General features: G+C 47.7%; 1 protein-coding gene across 17 annotated transcripts in view; it reads left to right on the top strand.

Moving 5' to 3' along the window:
- Positions 1-16,557, top strand: part of Sox5 (SRY-box transcription factor 5) — an 857,426-nt gene extending 840,869 nt beyond the window's left edge. For all 17 annotated transcript variants that reach the window (XM_070011779.1, XM_070011777.1, XM_070011776.1 and 14 more), the window contains 4 exons: positions 5,783-5,891; positions 8,119-8,292; positions 15,033-15,249; positions 16,245-16,557. In XM_070011779.1, the coding sequence (XP_069867880.1) occupies positions 5,783-5,891; positions 8,119-8,292; positions 15,033-15,249; positions 16,245-16,557 (813 nt within the window). The remainder of the gene's footprint in view (positions 1-5,782; positions 5,892-8,118; positions 8,293-15,032; positions 15,250-16,244) is intronic.
- Positions 16,558-16,790: the final 233 nt, after the last annotated feature.

Here is a 16,790-nt window from a genome sequence, read left to right as displayed (position 1 = left end):
TGGCTCAAACCTGTAATCCAAGCTACTCTGGAGGCAGAGATCTGAGGATCATGGTTCAAAGCCAGCCAGGCAGGAAAGTCATGAGACTCAGAAAACTGGAAGTGAAGCAGTGGATCAAGTGGTAGAGTTAACCTTGAGCAAAAAAAGCTAAGGGACAGCGCCCAGGCTCTAGGACCAGCCAATAAATAAATAAATAAATAAATAATAAATGGTGTTTGTCTATATGTATACTACATAGAAATCTATGTGTGTTATATATAGATTTCTATATAGGAAAATTTCTAATTTCTATAGATAATACAGATAGATCTAGATATATCTTTATTATATATTATATATGTATTGTATCTTATATATTATATATTATACACCTGACTATATATATATATAGAACTGAGCTAGACCTAGCTATATAGATACTATATATAAATTGATATCTATATTTGTATCTATCTTTATATACAGATCTCTCTATATAGATTATAGATGTATCTTGATAGATTAAATAGACAGATCTGTATCCATTTGTCTTTGTACATTGATCTCTCTATGTACATATATAAATATAGATAGATAACTAGATTAGATTGATAGAGAAATCGATCTCATATCTAGTGTTAGATGAGAGGCGGACAGATGACAGACTCATAGATAGATGGAACTGTCATAATTCGATTATCACAAACCCATTATTTTCTGACATCACTTGTGTCTTTCTCCTCATTAACCCCTGAAAATTTCTCGCCGGCAGAAGCAGACGCATGGATCTGTACTGACTATCCTGCCTCTTTCTAGATCTTTTCTGATCTCCACCGTAGTCTGGCACCATCAGCAAACAGCCCACAGTGATCGCGCCAGTCCCTGGCTCAGACACAGAGCCAGAGAGCAGCTGCCGATTCCCCCCAGTCAGTTCCCGATTTAATAATGGCACTTTGAACGTTGGAGTTCAGAATTATTCATCCTAAATTCTAGTGCACGACTCCCTTTTCTTCTACAGCTGAGATCTGACTCATTCCAAGTGCTCAGGTCACCAGAGGAGCAGGAATAACGGACATAATGTAGTACTGTCTCTTGATCTTAGCAAACCTGCAGAGTTGGTTCAGATTTGATTAGCCAGACAGGACTCCTCTTTCCAAATGAAATCTGGTTGCTCTCCAATTGCTAGTTTTTATTTTGACAGCAATAAAAACAGATCATTTTGTTTGGTCTTTATTTTTAATTGCCGAGGACTCTCATCTTGACCATTTTGTAGTAATTTTTTTCTTGCCCTCTACTCTAAATTATTCAGAGATGTTCAGAATTTTGGCAAGTAGTTCCTTAAATATGTTTTTGTTGTTGTTGATTTCTGCTTTCTCTCAAATGGAAAAAAAGGTAGGGAAGAAAAGACCAATGAATGGTACACGTTTCAGCTTACTGTTTGAATAATAATGAGTACTGAAAATAGTTAAATATTATACTAAATTTGTGTTTTAGAACTCTGTCCTTAAAAATCAAGGTTTGGCTGGGCGCCAGTGGCTCATGCCTATAATCCTAGCTACTCAGGAGGCTGAGATCTGAGGATCACAGTTCAAAGCCAGCCCGGGCAGGAAAGTCCATGAGACTCTTATCTCCAATAAACCACTAGAAAACTGGAAGTGGCGCTGTGGCTCAAGCAGTAGAGCGCTCGCCTTGAGCTGAAAAGCACAGGGACAGCACCCAGGCCCAGAGTTCAAGCCCCATGACCACCACCACCAACAACAACAACAAAATCAAGGTTTGAAGCTGGGTGCCTAAGGCTCACAGCTGTAATCCTAAGTACACAGAAGGCTGAGATGTGAGAATCATGGTTCAAAGCCAGCCTGAGCAGGAAAGCCTATGAGAACTGGAGCTGTGGCTCAATTGATAGAGTGTTAGCCTTGAGTGAAAAAGGTCAGGGACAGCGTCCAGGTCTTGAGTTCAAGCTCCAAGTCTGGTACCAAAACAACAACAACAAAAGGTACATAGTGTCATCTATCTGAACAAATTCTTAACTAAAGAGATTTTTTTAAAGCAGACCCAGTTAAAACCAAGACTGGGCCCCTTAACATTTATTTCTGTCTCCCCAAACTTTGTCATGTGCTATTTTCTTCATCTTCCCTGTTAACTCCTTTCTTCTCTGAGTACCTCCTGCCATTATTAGCTTGCAGTGGCTTCTGATTTAGAGATATCTAATTAGGAGAATTCTAGAATCAAAATATTCTCCTTCCCAGGAGGGTCTGTGGTTTTGAAAAGAGGCTTTTGCAAGATGGAATATCTTAACCAAAGAGCAAAATCTCAAATGGTTGAGTGTTAATGCTGCCAGTCTATTGTAAGTCTTTTTTTTTTAATTTGGTCAGTCATGGGGCTTGAACTCTGGGTCTGGGCTATCTCTCAGCTGTTCAACTCAAGCAAGTGCTCTACCACTTGAGCCACAGCACCACTTCGAGTTTTCTGGCGGTTTATTGGAGATTAGGGTTTCATGGACTTTCCTGGCCTGGCTGGCTTTGAACCACGAACCTCAGATCTCTCCCTCCTGTAGCTGGGATGACAGGCGTGAGCCACTGGTGCCTGGTATGTAAAAGCACCAGGTCAAGTTCAAGCCCCAGTACCTGCACACACACACACACACACACACACACACACACACACACACACGAATGAATGAATGAATGGAGGGGAAGGAATTTTTGAGTGCTTCCATGATTGTACTGAATTTATGTCTACCTCGAAACCTACCAACTCTACAAAACTGAACTGGAGGGTCCATGTTGATAGGAATTATTATCTCCCCCCCCCATGCAAATCCTTTTGTCTTCTGAGTTCATCATCCGCTAAGGTTTCTAAAATACGATGTTGTCGCTATTTAGATTTACATCCTAACAAGATGTGAGTTAAGAGCATGTCAGTCCTTCTCGATTGCTTGCATTCCGTCTCCACCCCTGCCTCTGTCTGTCTCTCTGCCTCCCTCTTTTCCTGACCACATCTCTCTTCAGTCTACAGTTAGCTGTGCATTTCCCCACCACGCTGATGTGTACTCTCCCCTGCAGCCATTCTCTTGAGAAGAAGACTAGAAAGCTGCACTTTCCTATCGCTAAGTGAATCTGAGTACTCTGCGTGCTTTAGAGACACTTAGATGTAATTAGAGGTCACTGATGGTAAGATCAAATTGAATAAGGAAGTGCTGCATCTCTTGTGCATCCTCTGCAGATTTAAGCACCTTAGTCACGTGCCGATAAGATCTGAACTCAGAACCTGAGAAGAGTCTGAGCATTCCCTTCCTTTTCTCCCCTTCCTGACCTTCATTTTGCTATTTCTTCTTGGACATCTTTGCTCACCAGAATGGAACATTCTCTAGAAAAAGACAATGTGGCGTTCTTTTCCTGTAACGCTGTTCGTTCAAATCCTGAGTGGTGCCGTGGGGCAGGCGTGGGAGCTCCCGCCTGTAATCCTGGCTCCTGGGGAGTCTGAGATTCTTCCGGTCAGGGGTTTGGAACCAAGCCAGGGCCGTAAAAGTTCAGGGGTCAGCTTCTCAATGAAGATCAGGCCAGGGAGGCCCTGGACTATTTTCCAGCCATAGATGCATCTCATACAAGGTGCTCAGCTGGGCAGGAGGAGAGACTTTATGTCAGAACTAACCAGTAGAAAATCACCCAGGAGTTAAGAGTGACCAGAGTTCAAAGCCTGGTACTGCAAAACAAGGCCAAGTCATTCACAGCAACAGCAGTGCCTGTGGGTTAATGCCTCCCCAGCCCATCTCCATTCTCTGAGGAAAGCACGGGGAAGGCTTGATGCTGTGTGTGTGTGTGTGTGTGTGTGTGTGTGTGTGTGTGTGCGCGCGCGCGCAAGTGCACGCAACGTAACTGTCTTTTATTTTGAACAGCTCCATTTACTGTAAAGAGAGTCTGTTAAGCTAGTGGTCCTTTGTAGCTCCTGAGCTATTCTGAATATAGACAGCAGACTCTCCGGAAAAGAATTCCAGAATGTTGAAAGCTAAAAACGCCAATTCCATACTCAAAACAAATTGGGTCAAGCTCTGTCTGTCTGTCTGTCTGTCTGTCTGTCTGTCTGTCTGTCTGTCTGTCTGTCTATCCATCCATTCCATCCATCCATCCATCCATCCATCCATCCATCTATCTATCTATCTATCTATCTATCTATCTATCTATCCATCCATCCCATCCATCCATCCATCCATCCTTCATCCATCCATCCATCCATCCATCCATTCATCCATCTATCTATCTATCTATCTATCTGCTTATTTATTTAGCATCAGTCCTGGGCTTGAACTCAGGGCTTTTGCACTCACCAGGCAAATTCTGTAACCAATGGAGACACTTGTCCACCCCATCCCCTCAGAGTTCCATCTTTTTAATTGTATATCTCATTTCCAACTTGGTGGCCACCGTAATCCTCTAAAAATAAATACTATCTGCTGCTTTGTTCCTTTATTCCCTTACATATTGATTGGCAATTAAAAATGCATTTTTTTTCTATTAAATCGTGTACAGAGTTTGAGGAAAAGAATGTAGGAGTTCCGTGGACTTAAGAAAATTGTTTAACCCAATTGGTATCATTCTAGTACTGTCAGCGGTTTTGTAACATTGAAATCACAAACATTTCAATAGCCTGTTGGTGCTTTGCGGAAACATTGTGTTACCTGTAATGCAATCATCTTACATAGCTGATGATTTTCTGTGAATGTTTTATTGTGAACATTTTATTGTGTGCATATGATTCACAGGTAGATGTAGTGGTTAGGGTCCTCAGAAAATTTCGAGGATATTTCTAAAGAAACTTAAGCAAGCATCACAAGATCCAATAGATGTTTTTGGTTCACTTGTTTGTTTTTTTAAAGAATTTCAGGGCCTGGGTTTTGTCCCTGAGCTTTTGTGCTCAAGGCTAGCTCTCTACCATTTGAGCCACAGCTCTGCTTCTGGGCTTTTTGGTACTTAACTGGAGATCAGAGTCTGACAGACTTTCCTGCAGAGGCTGGCTTTGAACCATGATCCTCAGAATCCAGCCTCTTGAGTAGCCAGGATTATAGGCCCGAGTCCCTGGCATTGGGCCTATAGTTTAGTTTGTGAGTTCAGATCACGTACCACCTGTGTTCAAATGATTGGCTGTCTTTGAATATACAATCTGGGTATGTGCTTTATCGCTCATAATCCGCCAACTGACTATTTAGGTTTAGCAAATGCACACCAAATTGTGGTCCAAGTAGCAGGCACTCACCGTGTGGATGTACAGAGAGAAGTACAATCAATTAGCAATGCCTATTTACATGACTTCATTACCTGCACGTGAGGAATGCAAATGGCATTTACAGTAATGGTAACCAGAGTGAGCCAGTGTGAATTCTGTTTCTCATCTGGTCACCTGACTATTGGGAGACGTACCCAAGGACCCTTGCCGCACTCAGCTGTCTAGCTACAAATCAGACGCCTTCCAGACACAAAGCAGGTCGCTCCTGTGAACCTCCTGTGTCTCTTTAGTGGCTTGGGATCCTCAGCACATCTTCTTTTTAGGCGTCTCAAACTCGAATGCCAAGATTTGCAGGGGCTTCTGAGAATCAGAGTTCCTGCAAAAAAAGGAACAAAACTCTTGCTCTTGACTTCCTTACTGCAGTTATCTCAGTGTAATGTGCTGAACGGGCCAAGGTGAATCTGTTAGCCTCGCTCCTTCCTTCCAGAAGCTCATCTGTGAGAGACGCCCGGGGGGAATGAAATGTCTTTGACTGCTTACCCTTTCCAGGTTCTCATTTTACATTTCTCTTCTTTGAAAGGAGAAAACCACGCTGGAGAGCCTCACCCAGCAGCTGGCAGCCAAACAGAGCGAAGAAGGGAAATTTAGCCATACAATCATGGATTTCAATATGAGCGGAGACTCCGATGGTTCGTTGGCGATTCCTTGTGCCTCTGTGCTTATCACGTTGGGGGAGGGGTGTAGAGCGCCCTGAAAGCTGCATCAGGTAGACGGCGTGGTCACGCGATGCCCGATCATTACAGTGGGAGCAGTTCCTGTCCACCTTCGTTAATTCCTCTCCCAAACGGGGACATACTGTGCAGATAAGCCGATGGACCCCCCCCCAGGGCTGGGCATCATATTTTATTCCTTTTTCATTGTTTATGCAAAGCCATTAGGTTCTGAGTGCGAAAGCTACAGATTAGATTCAAGAGGATGTCATTCAAAAACAAAGGCTTTGAGTCCTCTCTGCGTGGCCTTCCTGCTTGTACCCTAGACCAGCTGTTCAGAAAGGGAGGAGTCTACGGGCTCATTTCTCAGTTTCCCTGACTTAGAGGACAAATTCAAGCCAGGTACTTCCATGTCCTCCCTCCTCCGTCAGACACAAACACACTGCCTATAACCCGGCCGGGCTTCGGCAGAATCAAGCACAGTAGCTCAGGCGATGTGCCGTCTTTGCATCTTGCAAACCCACAGCCAATTGCTCAACGCTGTCCTTGTCATAGAATGAAGAGGAGCAATACGAAGACAGCACCCCTGCCTGGGAAATCTTTCTCTGGTATCAGGGGGTGTCCGTGTATTTCACATTCCTTTAGAGGCCTAACCCTCAACTTTGCTCCAGTTAAAAAAGCAAAGCTCCTGGTAGCTAGACTGCATCAGGACAAGAAAGCCCCTCCAGCTACACCACCTTGGCTATCCAGTGGCTTGGGGGGTGTGCACCATCTTGGGGCAAGCATGCTTTCCCCTGTCAGTGTCCCGATTGCCAACACTGAACTTGATTCAAAAGGATCGCTAGAAACAATCTGCTTTTGTTTGCCATCTGATACGTGCGTGTTTCCTTTCCATTCACCAGGCTAGAAGCAACCTGGCCTACATACATAGAAAAGAGCTTGTTCAGATTAGAGGAAGCTACAAATGGGCCTTTTAGGGTCCTGTTGGCACTACAAGGTGTAGGGAGAAGGAAAAGCAGACCTGCTGCTGGATCATCTGCTAGGTACAAACCCATTTTAGAAAGCTGGTGCCATCGATTCACACTAATGCTTGTCAATAAAAAAGACAATGACGTGGTAATGGCACATTTTGTAAACGTTGGCGTGTGAGCATGGTAAAATACACGTACCCCAGAGGAGTCAGCGTTCCAGTGCCCCAGAGCGTGTGGCTGGCGTTTGTTAAATGTAACCATGTTGGATGTAAATTAATTCCTGCCCTTTGTCAGACAAAGGATGTGTATTATGACTGAGAGACAGTGAGAACTAGATAGAATGCCCAGGCTGGCTTTGAAGCGTGATCCTCAGATCACAGCCTCCTGACTAGCTGGGATGGTAGGCGTGAGTCACCAGCGCCCAGCAAAAGGACAGGAAGATCCTTAAGGAAGCCATAGTAACAATGATTCATTGTGCTTTCCCTTATAATTGTCATAGACTTATTTTGGGGCGGGGAAGGACTACCCTGATTGAAACAATATGCTTCATGCATATATTAGCAGGTTACTTCAAAGAGGAGCTAATCACATTAAAGTACTCATACTGTAGTTCCAACCTCATAATTCTAGCACATTTTTCTTTATGTTCTTTATGTTCTTTATGCTCTGACCGTCACTAAGTAGAAAAGGCAGATACTCACCTTAATTAATCCATTCTGCCACAAGGATGAACATTTTACAGTTCAGTTAATTTATTTACATTTTTTATATTTTTGCATGCCTGTTCATCTACTAGTATCTTTGAAATTGCGTCAAAAATCACGTATGTATATATATATATATATATATATATATATTTGATTTCAAGAACTCACAAGCACATATATTATACCTATTATATCAAACATATCCTAAACATCCTATGTTTCTTGTGAGCTCTTGAAATCAAATGGAAAAAAAATGGAACAAAAGGAAAAACTTTTAAAATTAGAAATACAAATATAACATTTACCACCACAAGGCTGATCAAGGGGGGAAAAAAACCTTCAAAAACAAGCATCTGTCTTAAGAACTGGAAGTCCCAAGCTCAGAACAACTTGTTGTTTTCAAATATTTTAATAGGCCAAAAGAAAAATTAAGAAAGAACAGGCAAGGGAGAGAAGGGAGAGAGCTGGTGTGAGCTGTGAGCGTTCCTGCTGACTGACAGGCCATGTCTGTTTTCTCCCATGGCGTAGGCAGTGCGGGAGTCTCAGAGTCAAGAATTTACCGGGAGTCGAGGGGTCGTGGCAGCAACGAACCCCACATCAAGCGTCCCATGAATGCCTTCATGGTGTGGGCGAAAGATGAGCGCAGGAAGATCCTGCAGGCCTTTCCTGACATGCACAACTCCAACATCAGCAAGATCCTAGGTAAGGAGCCGCCATGGGCGATGCGGGGTGGGGGGCTGCTCTCTGCAGCCGGGGACACCGGCAGCTCGCCCCCTCTACCGGTCCCCCCTCCGCCTGCCCCCCACCTAACCACCACCACAGACCCTGCTGTTGGTGAAAGTACCCCAGTGCACCGAGAACCTTGCCTCACTTCCATAGTTGGCTGGGCTGGCTGAAGGTCTCCCTGCTGATCATCACAGCCTTCCCGCCCCCCTCTGACGTTAGTGCCGGTGCTGGGCTCTTGAACTCAGGGCCTGGGTGCTGTCCCTTTTCTTTTCTTTTCGCCCAGATCTGGCACTGTACCACTCGAGCCACCTCTCCACGTTCTGTATTCTCTCTCCTTTTCAAAATCTACAGATATTTTCAGTGATGACTGAGGAGAAATTAGTTGCTTTTGGATGAACCACCCGGTATTTTGGTTAGCTGTCTCTGTTCTTTTTCTCTGTGGACTCTGGAGGTTGCTGCTGCTCTTCTGGTGCCCCTGGCGCTCTCCCCCATCTCACATGCCACAAGATGGAGGGGTTTGTGTGGGTTCATCATAGGTGTGCATAGAGCGGGGTGTACACCCCCGCTATCATTAGAAGTCAGTTTAGAGCCTGAGCATAAGGTGTAGAGCCTGTTTTAATGTACACACTGGTCATCCTTAATCATTTTAATAATGAGCTGAACCAGAAAACAAGGCAGGCATTCACCCTACAAATACAGACCCTCAAGCACGCAGAAAAGGCGGGTGGGGAGCAAGGGCCTGGTTATTAGGGATTTGTTATATAGTCAGTCTCCATCTCAGAAGAAAGGAACAAAGTTTCCATGGACCTCATCTCCACCACCATCACCATCATCCTCTTCATCTTCACAATTCAGGATCGGCAGATACTGGGCGCCCTAGGCAGATTTTCGTGGTGTGTCCTCTAAGAGCAAATGGATAAAAATGGAATAGAAAATGTTATCTAGAAAGACTGAGCAGATATGTTGGGGTGGGAAGAGATGGAGGAGAACTGTGGAAGGGGTAACATGGATGAAGACGTGCTGTGCTCACCCTGCCATGTTGAATTGAACTTAAAGATAATTTAGGAAATAAATCAATAAAGGATAGCTTTCATAAATAACCAACAAATTATATCGAAGTTATTAAAGCTTTAGGAAAATGCCATCTCTTTCTGAATTAAGAAATAGACCATCTAAAAGTGCTTCCAGACACAGTAATACATTTTTTAAAATTTGTTCTTGTGTTTGTAATGTGATCAAAACAAATCCATGAGCCACTGAAACTTATATTCCAGTATTCTCCTTTGAAATGATCTTGAGAGCAGTGTACGAAGATTTTCTCAAGATAATGTGGTGCTTTAGGCCTACTGAGAAACCGCGAACATCTATGTTGTAAAATATGTACGTAGGCAAAGTTGAAAATGCGGCTGATAGGAGATGCATACTTTTGCAATTTTGCCCTCTCTGATTGCTTTCTGTGTAACTGTATTTTCTCCTCCTCATAAAAAAGTCCACGAGACTCTTATCTCCAATTAACCCCCAAGTAGCCAGAAGTGGAAAGGTGCTAGCCTTGTGCAAAAAAAAAAAAAAAAAAAGTTCACAGACAGCAACCAGAGCCTGAGTTCAGGCCCCAGTACCAGCATTTAAATATATATATAATATATATTATATAATATATATATATATATATACACACATATATACCTTGTTTTGTTTGGAAAACTTCTAGAAAAGCTTAGACTATTTTGTGTAAGCTTTTTGTATGTGTTATGAAGTGATTCCTGGATCTGGTAAAATCTAAAACTACCGTGATTTCCCAAAGCAGCCGTCTTTCCATTAGTTGAAGACACAGTTTATTCAGTGTCACCTTCTGACACTTTACCCTAAAGTCCCCTCAAGGAAGTGCCAGCCTGGAGGGTGTGAGATGAAGCGTTCAGAAAGGAGGCAAACAGATCTGAAGGAGAGACCAGAAGAATGGGTGTGCGAGAGTAGATCACTGAGACTTCAGGAGAGAAAACACTGCCTGGTTCCATCCTTGTGATTCAAGATAGAGCGTTTATGTTTGGCAAAAAAAAAAAAATTAAACACTTGGTATGGGGGTTGGGACCCCAAGAGTCAGTCCTAGTTTTAAAAGAAATAAGCGATCTTCAAATATCCACGAGATCATTCTAAATGGGCCATTTCAGATGAAAGCACAAAGCAAGCGCGGGGTGTTTTCCTCCTTCCTGATAGTTTTGGATAAGAACCTTCGCCTGCATGCTGCTAATTCATTCTGCTTAAAACAGGCGCCTGAGCCGCGCTGACATTTTACACAGTCTCTGGGGATCCGAGTTGACATTTTATAATACCCTAAAATCTGGTTTTAATAAGCCATTCTGCTGAAATTGTTAACATAAAGAATCACCTTTTACTGTTTGGCACGAGATCAGGGAACGGGGTAACATCTTTTTCTGATTAGCTGTACAGTAGTCGGTGTAAAACGTGCAAATTCATTACCTACCCCACGGAGATGACAGCGTCGGCCTGCTTAGGCTCCCCACTCCGACACCCCCTGGCTTAGAAGGGAAGAGAGGAGGGTACTTTTCCTTATTTTGAGCATCAGAAAAGGAATGAGGTTTTTCCCCCTTTCGTGAACCAGGAGTCATGTCCAGCTGTCCTCCACTGTTTGTTTTCTTGCCATTTAAATGGTAGCCTTCTTTCTTCGTTTTTTGTCAAACCTGGGACTTGAACTCAGGGCCTGGATGCTGCCCCTGAGTTCTTTTGCTCAAGGCTGGTGCTTTACCACTTTGAGCCACAGCGCCACTTCTGGTTTTCTAGTGGTTCATGGGAGATCAGAGTCACACAGACTTCCCTGCCCAGGCTGGCTTTGAACCACAATCCTCAGATCTCGGCCTCCTTGGTAACTAGGATGACAGGCGTGAGCCACCGGTGCCCGGCTCGAATGGCAGCCTCTGGAAAGAACTAGGGATGTGCGGGATGTAGCCAAAAAAACAAATCTCCCAGCATTCCTAAGTTGTGTGTATTTGGGCGAATTTTACTGCAGCTGTAGCCGAAAGCTGTCAGAACTTCAAAGCCATCCAAACCCCAAATGAACCTGTCAATCACTTATCCTAATTCTCAGCCATCTTTAGAAAAGAAAATGAAGATGTGCTATCCACCTGAAGCCCTCTTCTGGGATATCATAGAATGGAGGAGTTAGCCATTTTGTCCCCATCAGCTCTTAGGCTACCTTATTTCTAAGCTGGAAAATTTAGAAGGCCCAGCTTGGTGGTACATACTTGTAGTCACAGAACTAGAGAGGCTGAGGCTACAGGATTGAGAGTTTGAGGCCAACCTGGACCTACACAGTGAGATCTGGTCTCAAAACGAACACACACACACACACACACACACACACACACACAGTTATTTTATGACTCCATTTGAAAACACAGGAGAGGACTCATTTTAGTACTCTGTGATACTCTGAGAGAAGTGTATTATCAAGCCAGGCACTATAGTGGCTCACACCTATAATCCTAATCACTCAGGAGATTGAGACCTGAAGATCATGGTGAAAAGCCAGCCCAGGCAGGAAAGTCTGATCTCCTACAAAACACCAGAAAACTGGGCTGGGAAGGTGGCTCAGTGGTAGAGTGTTCGCCTCACATGCATGAGGCCCTGGGTTCGAGTCCTCAGCACCACATACACAGAAAAAGCCAGAAGTGGCACCATGGCTCAAATGGTAGAGCATTAGCCTTGAGCTGAAGAGGTGAGGGACAGCGCCCAGGCCCAGAGTTCAAGCCCCACGACCACCACCAACAACAATAAAACCACCAGAAAACTATGAATGGAGCTATGGCTCAAAGTGGTAGAGCGCCAGCCTTGAGCAAAAGAAGCTCAAGGACAGCGCCCAGGCCCCGAGTTCAAGCTCCAGTTTTTAAAAAAGAAAAAAGAAAGCAAGAAACCTTGATAGAGTTGGAAAACAACTTAAAAACATATATATGTGTGTGTGTGTATATTATATATGTACCATACCCTAAGTTGTGATATTATATATGTATATAATATATATGATACATCAGATATATATGATATATGACAATATATTTTGTCATATATATAGCCATAACCTATGCTTCTGGAATAAATAGGATAGAATCATTTAGCTAGACTGAGGAAACATGTGTGTTTCCTCATATATATATATATATATATATATATATATATATATAATACATATGACATGTAGATATTATATATTATTAATATATATTACACCCTTTCCTTGTGTTATCTGCCTGTGGCTTTTGGATCAGCTGTAAGCTCCTCTAACCCCTCCCCACACCGTCCCTTGTAGTATGCTGTCTTCTTTCTGACCCTCCTGAGGAGACATTTTTGTGGATTTACAGAAGTTTGAGTTTTTACCTTTTTGGGGGTGTGTGCTGGTACTGGGGCTTGAACTCGGGGCCTTTCGCTCTACCTTGCTTTTTCCACCCAAGGCTGGTGCTCTACCACTCGAATCACTTCCTCACCCCTGGCTTTTCTGCTGGCTCATTAAGAGATTCTGGCTTCTTGGACTTGTCTGCCGGGGCAGGCTTCAAATTGGGATCCTCAGATCTCAGCCTCCCGAGCAGCTAGGATGACAAGTCAGCTGCCAGTGCCTGGCCTTGGACTGGCCTCCATATTACACATGGCTTGCTTTCCTGTGCCTCTCACAGACATAATTAATCGATCCTGCAATGAACTATCCAATGTGTGTTTCCCGGCCCAATCTACACCCCAGGGGGACAGGAACCGCGACCCTCTCCTTTGCTTCTGTATATCTGCTCACCGATGCAGTGTTATGCACCTAGTAGGACAATACAGCACATAGTAGGAGATACAGAAACAGTTCTTGTATCCCAACGCAGGTCACTTCAGTGTTCTTTTCCTTAGGGAAACTGAGTTTTTGAGAACTTCCAGACAGTTAGTTAGCTTTAGGGAAAAAGCTTTAGTGATTCCTATTTCAGCTACACATGCTGATTTCTTCCTTCCATTGGAATAAAAATAGTAGATTTTATGTTAAGTCAACAACCTTTGATCCATTTTTCAGTGTATTCCTCTTTTACCAGGAAGTTATTTCTGGTAAGTTTGCCTTTTTTTAACTCCCTGTTAGAGGTTCAGAACACCAGTACACATGCTGGCAGGAAGCACCATGAAGAGTTGACTTAACTCAAGGATTTTAACTTTATCAACATTTATATGTGCCCTGAGAAGAGCAAAGTCACATGCAAGTAACTCTAGAGATGGCGTTGGTCAAATGATGAGATTAGATGTAAAAAGTATGATGGCTGAGCTCACTGGCTGAGCACCGAACCATACCGTATAAACAACATCAGAGAAAGAAAAATGAATCCTAATGACTGAAACTACCACCTCAGTTTCTAGGGTAAATAGAGTAGACTCATGTTATCTAGCTAGACTGAGGAAACATGTTTACATATACTTAGTATTCATAATATAATCATGATCATTAATATTGATCATAAAATTCATATTTATACATAAGTGTCTGTGGAATGCAGATCACTGTGCATACAATATTGGTTCCAACAGGATCATTGGAGGGACAGAGATACCCCCCTCCCTTCCAACCTTGACTTCAGGCTTTAGGAAAGATGACTGTGTATGTTTGAAGATTCACCAAAATTCACTCATGGTTAACTCTTGGCGCGTGAAGTCTGTAGTTAGCGGTTGAGCCAGGAAGCGGTCCTGAGCTTAGATGACTCAGGACGGGGGCAGCAGCAATGGGACTTGTTCGGCTCCATGAGTCTGAGGACTAAACTACTCAGAAAAGAATCGCATTGTGGCCCAGGACTTTATGGTCTAGATTGCAGGGCCTACTTCTAGCTGTCCAGAGTGCTAGGCGGGAAGGCCCCTGCTGTGGAGAACTTGTGTGTTGGGTACCTCCCCTGCCTTTTCTTCTGCCAGGAGGTTTCTGGCTCTCTGCACCTGTGAGCCAAGTTAAGCTGACCACTGGCATACATACCAGCACTTCCTCTACAGGACCATCTGGAATCCAGCCTTTAAAGTAGCAATCGTTTCCTCCATCTCTCTTCTTTCTGTCATTCTGTTCTTTCTGTGGCTACGCCTCCGATGATCAGCTATGTTTAGTTAAGCTGGAGGCTGGCTTTCCTCAAGACCAGTGGGACTCAGACCAAAAGTAATGGTGAGCACAAGAGGAGGAGAGTCGATTTGTGTCATCAATAACGCATAGTCTAGTCTTTATGGCTGAGGATTAGCCCTGAGGCCAGCTCGGGATTCGAATCAATGTCCTCATGGAGACAAGAAAGCAGGTGCTCAGGGAGGTCTGGCTCTGTTCCCCTTCGGGTCCTGCGACTGCAGGTCGGGCACCGGCCGGATCCGGGTGGACCTGTGGACAGACCACCTCTGCCCCGTCCCCCACCCACAGCTCCAGCCTCCGCCTCTGCCCCGTCCCCCACCCACAGCTCCAGCCTCCGCCTCTGCCCTGTCCTCCACCCACAGCCGTGGGCGGGGCTGGAAAACGGGGGCGGGGCTGTGGGCGGGGCTTTGGATGGGGGCGGGGCCTCGGCCTGGACGCCCCGCCCTCAGCGCCACCCGGCCCGAGCTCGGGGCGCGGCCGTGTCCTGCTCGCGCCGGCCTCAGCCCCCGGCCTCCGCGCCGGGCCCAGGGTGCGCATGCGCGCGCGTGCACGCTTCCTCCGCCCTGACCCGCCCTTCCGCCCCGGCCCCCAGGGTCCCGCTGGAAGGCCATGACGAACCTGGAGAAGCAGCCGTACTACGAGGAGCAGGCGCGGCTGAGCAAGCAGCACCTGGAGAAGTACCCGGACTACAAGTACAAGCCGCGGCCCAAGCGCACCTGCCTGGTGGACGGCAAGAAGCTGCGCATCGGCGAGTACAAGGCCATCATGCGCAACCGGCGCCAGGAGATGCGCCAGTACTTCAGCGTCGGGTGCGCATGCGCGCGAGGGGCAGGGGCGGGGCGCGGGACAGGGGTGGGGCCCGTGGAGAAGGGGCGGGGCGCGAGGCGAGGGGTGACGCAGGGAGAAGGGGGCGGGGCCCGTGGAGAAGGGGCGGGGCCCACGGCAGGGGCGGGGCGCGAGGCAGGGGTGACGCGGGGAGAGGGGCGGGGCCTGTGTAGAAGGGGCGGGGCCCACGGCAGGGGCGGGGCTCGGGGCCCCACCTGACTGGCCCGCCGGCCGCAGGGTGGACTGTCATACAGACACTCTACACACATGCGCACACGCGTGTGTGTGTGCACGCGCGGGCCTGCTGCCGTCCTCCGCGCAGAGCCGGCTACGCAGCCGCCCGGCCGGTGCCTGTGCGGTGTGGCTCACAGGCGTGCGCGCACTCACGAACTTGCACTTGCGCAGGTGTTAGATGCGTGATAGACGTGGATGTGTAGACACGCTGGCACACCCATTCACTCGGAGAGCGTGTTTGTGCGTGCTTATGCACGTGTAGATCATAGATCTGTAGGCGCACACGCACACGTACTCACGCGCGCACACGCGCATGCCCAGGCACACGCACGCGCGCGTCCCACCCGGCCCCGCCCGGCCCGGGGAGGGCACAGGCCCCGCCGCACTCGTGTGAGCTGGGAGGCCTCCCCGCGATGATCTACATAGACAGACAGACAGATAGACGGGGAGAGGAGGAGAAAGAAAGGGAGAAGCAAAAGCGCGCCTGCGCACTGGGCACCTGCCGTCCAGGCCGGAGGGTGCCTGCGCACTGGTGGGATCCCGGCCGGCGGCGCCTGCGCACTGGTGGGATCCCGGCCGGCGGCGCCTGCGCACTGGTGGGGGCCCGGCCGGCGGCGCCTGCGCACTGGTGGGGGCCCGGCCGGCGGCGCCTGCGCACTGGTGGGGGCCCGGCCGGCGGCGCCCCCCGCGCCTGCGCCCTGCCCGCGCCTTTGCCCGCGCTGACGGCCGCCCCTCCCGCCCGCAGGCAGCAGCCCGCGCTCCCGCTGGCGCCCGCGGGCGTGGTGTACCCCGGCGCCCTGGCCGTGGCCGGCCTGCCCTCGCCGCACCTGCCGTCCGAGCCGTCGAGCGTGTCGTCCAGCCCCGAGCCCGGCCCGCCGGGCGTGGCGGGCGGCCCCGGCCCCGGCCCCGCCGAGCCCCGCGCCGCGCTCAAGGAGGAGCTGCTGCGGCCCGACGAGCTCAACGGCGACGCCTACGACGACTTCGACGACGACGACGACGACCCCGACGTGGACTTCGGCAGCGACAGCGAGCACGCGCTGGCCGGGCCGGCCAACTGACGGGGCGGGCCCGGGCGCCGGGCGGGGCGCGGGGGGTGCGGGCGCGGGGCGGCCGGGCCCCGACGGCGGCGGCGGCACACGGCCTCCCCGGCGGCGGCGCGGACAACCATTCACACCCGAGTCTAACCCAGCCGAGACTTCACCCCCCTCCCCCGCGAGGGCGCGGACGGAGGACAAACACCGACCGACCGACCGACAGACAGACCCGCCGCCGACCCGGACCAGCGGCGGCG

The sequence above is a fragment of the Dipodomys merriami genome, unplaced genomic scaffold, assembly GCF_024711535.1.
Source record: "Dipodomys merriami isolate MVZ:Mamm:240054 unplaced genomic scaffold, mDipMer1.0.p SCAF_84, whole genome shotgun sequence".
Classification (NCBI taxonomy): domain Eukaryota; kingdom Metazoa; phylum Chordata; class Mammalia; order Rodentia; family Heteromyidae; genus Dipodomys; species Dipodomys merriami.
Note: the sequence above shows the minus strand (reverse complement) of the source record. Positions and strands in the feature narration are given on the sequence as shown.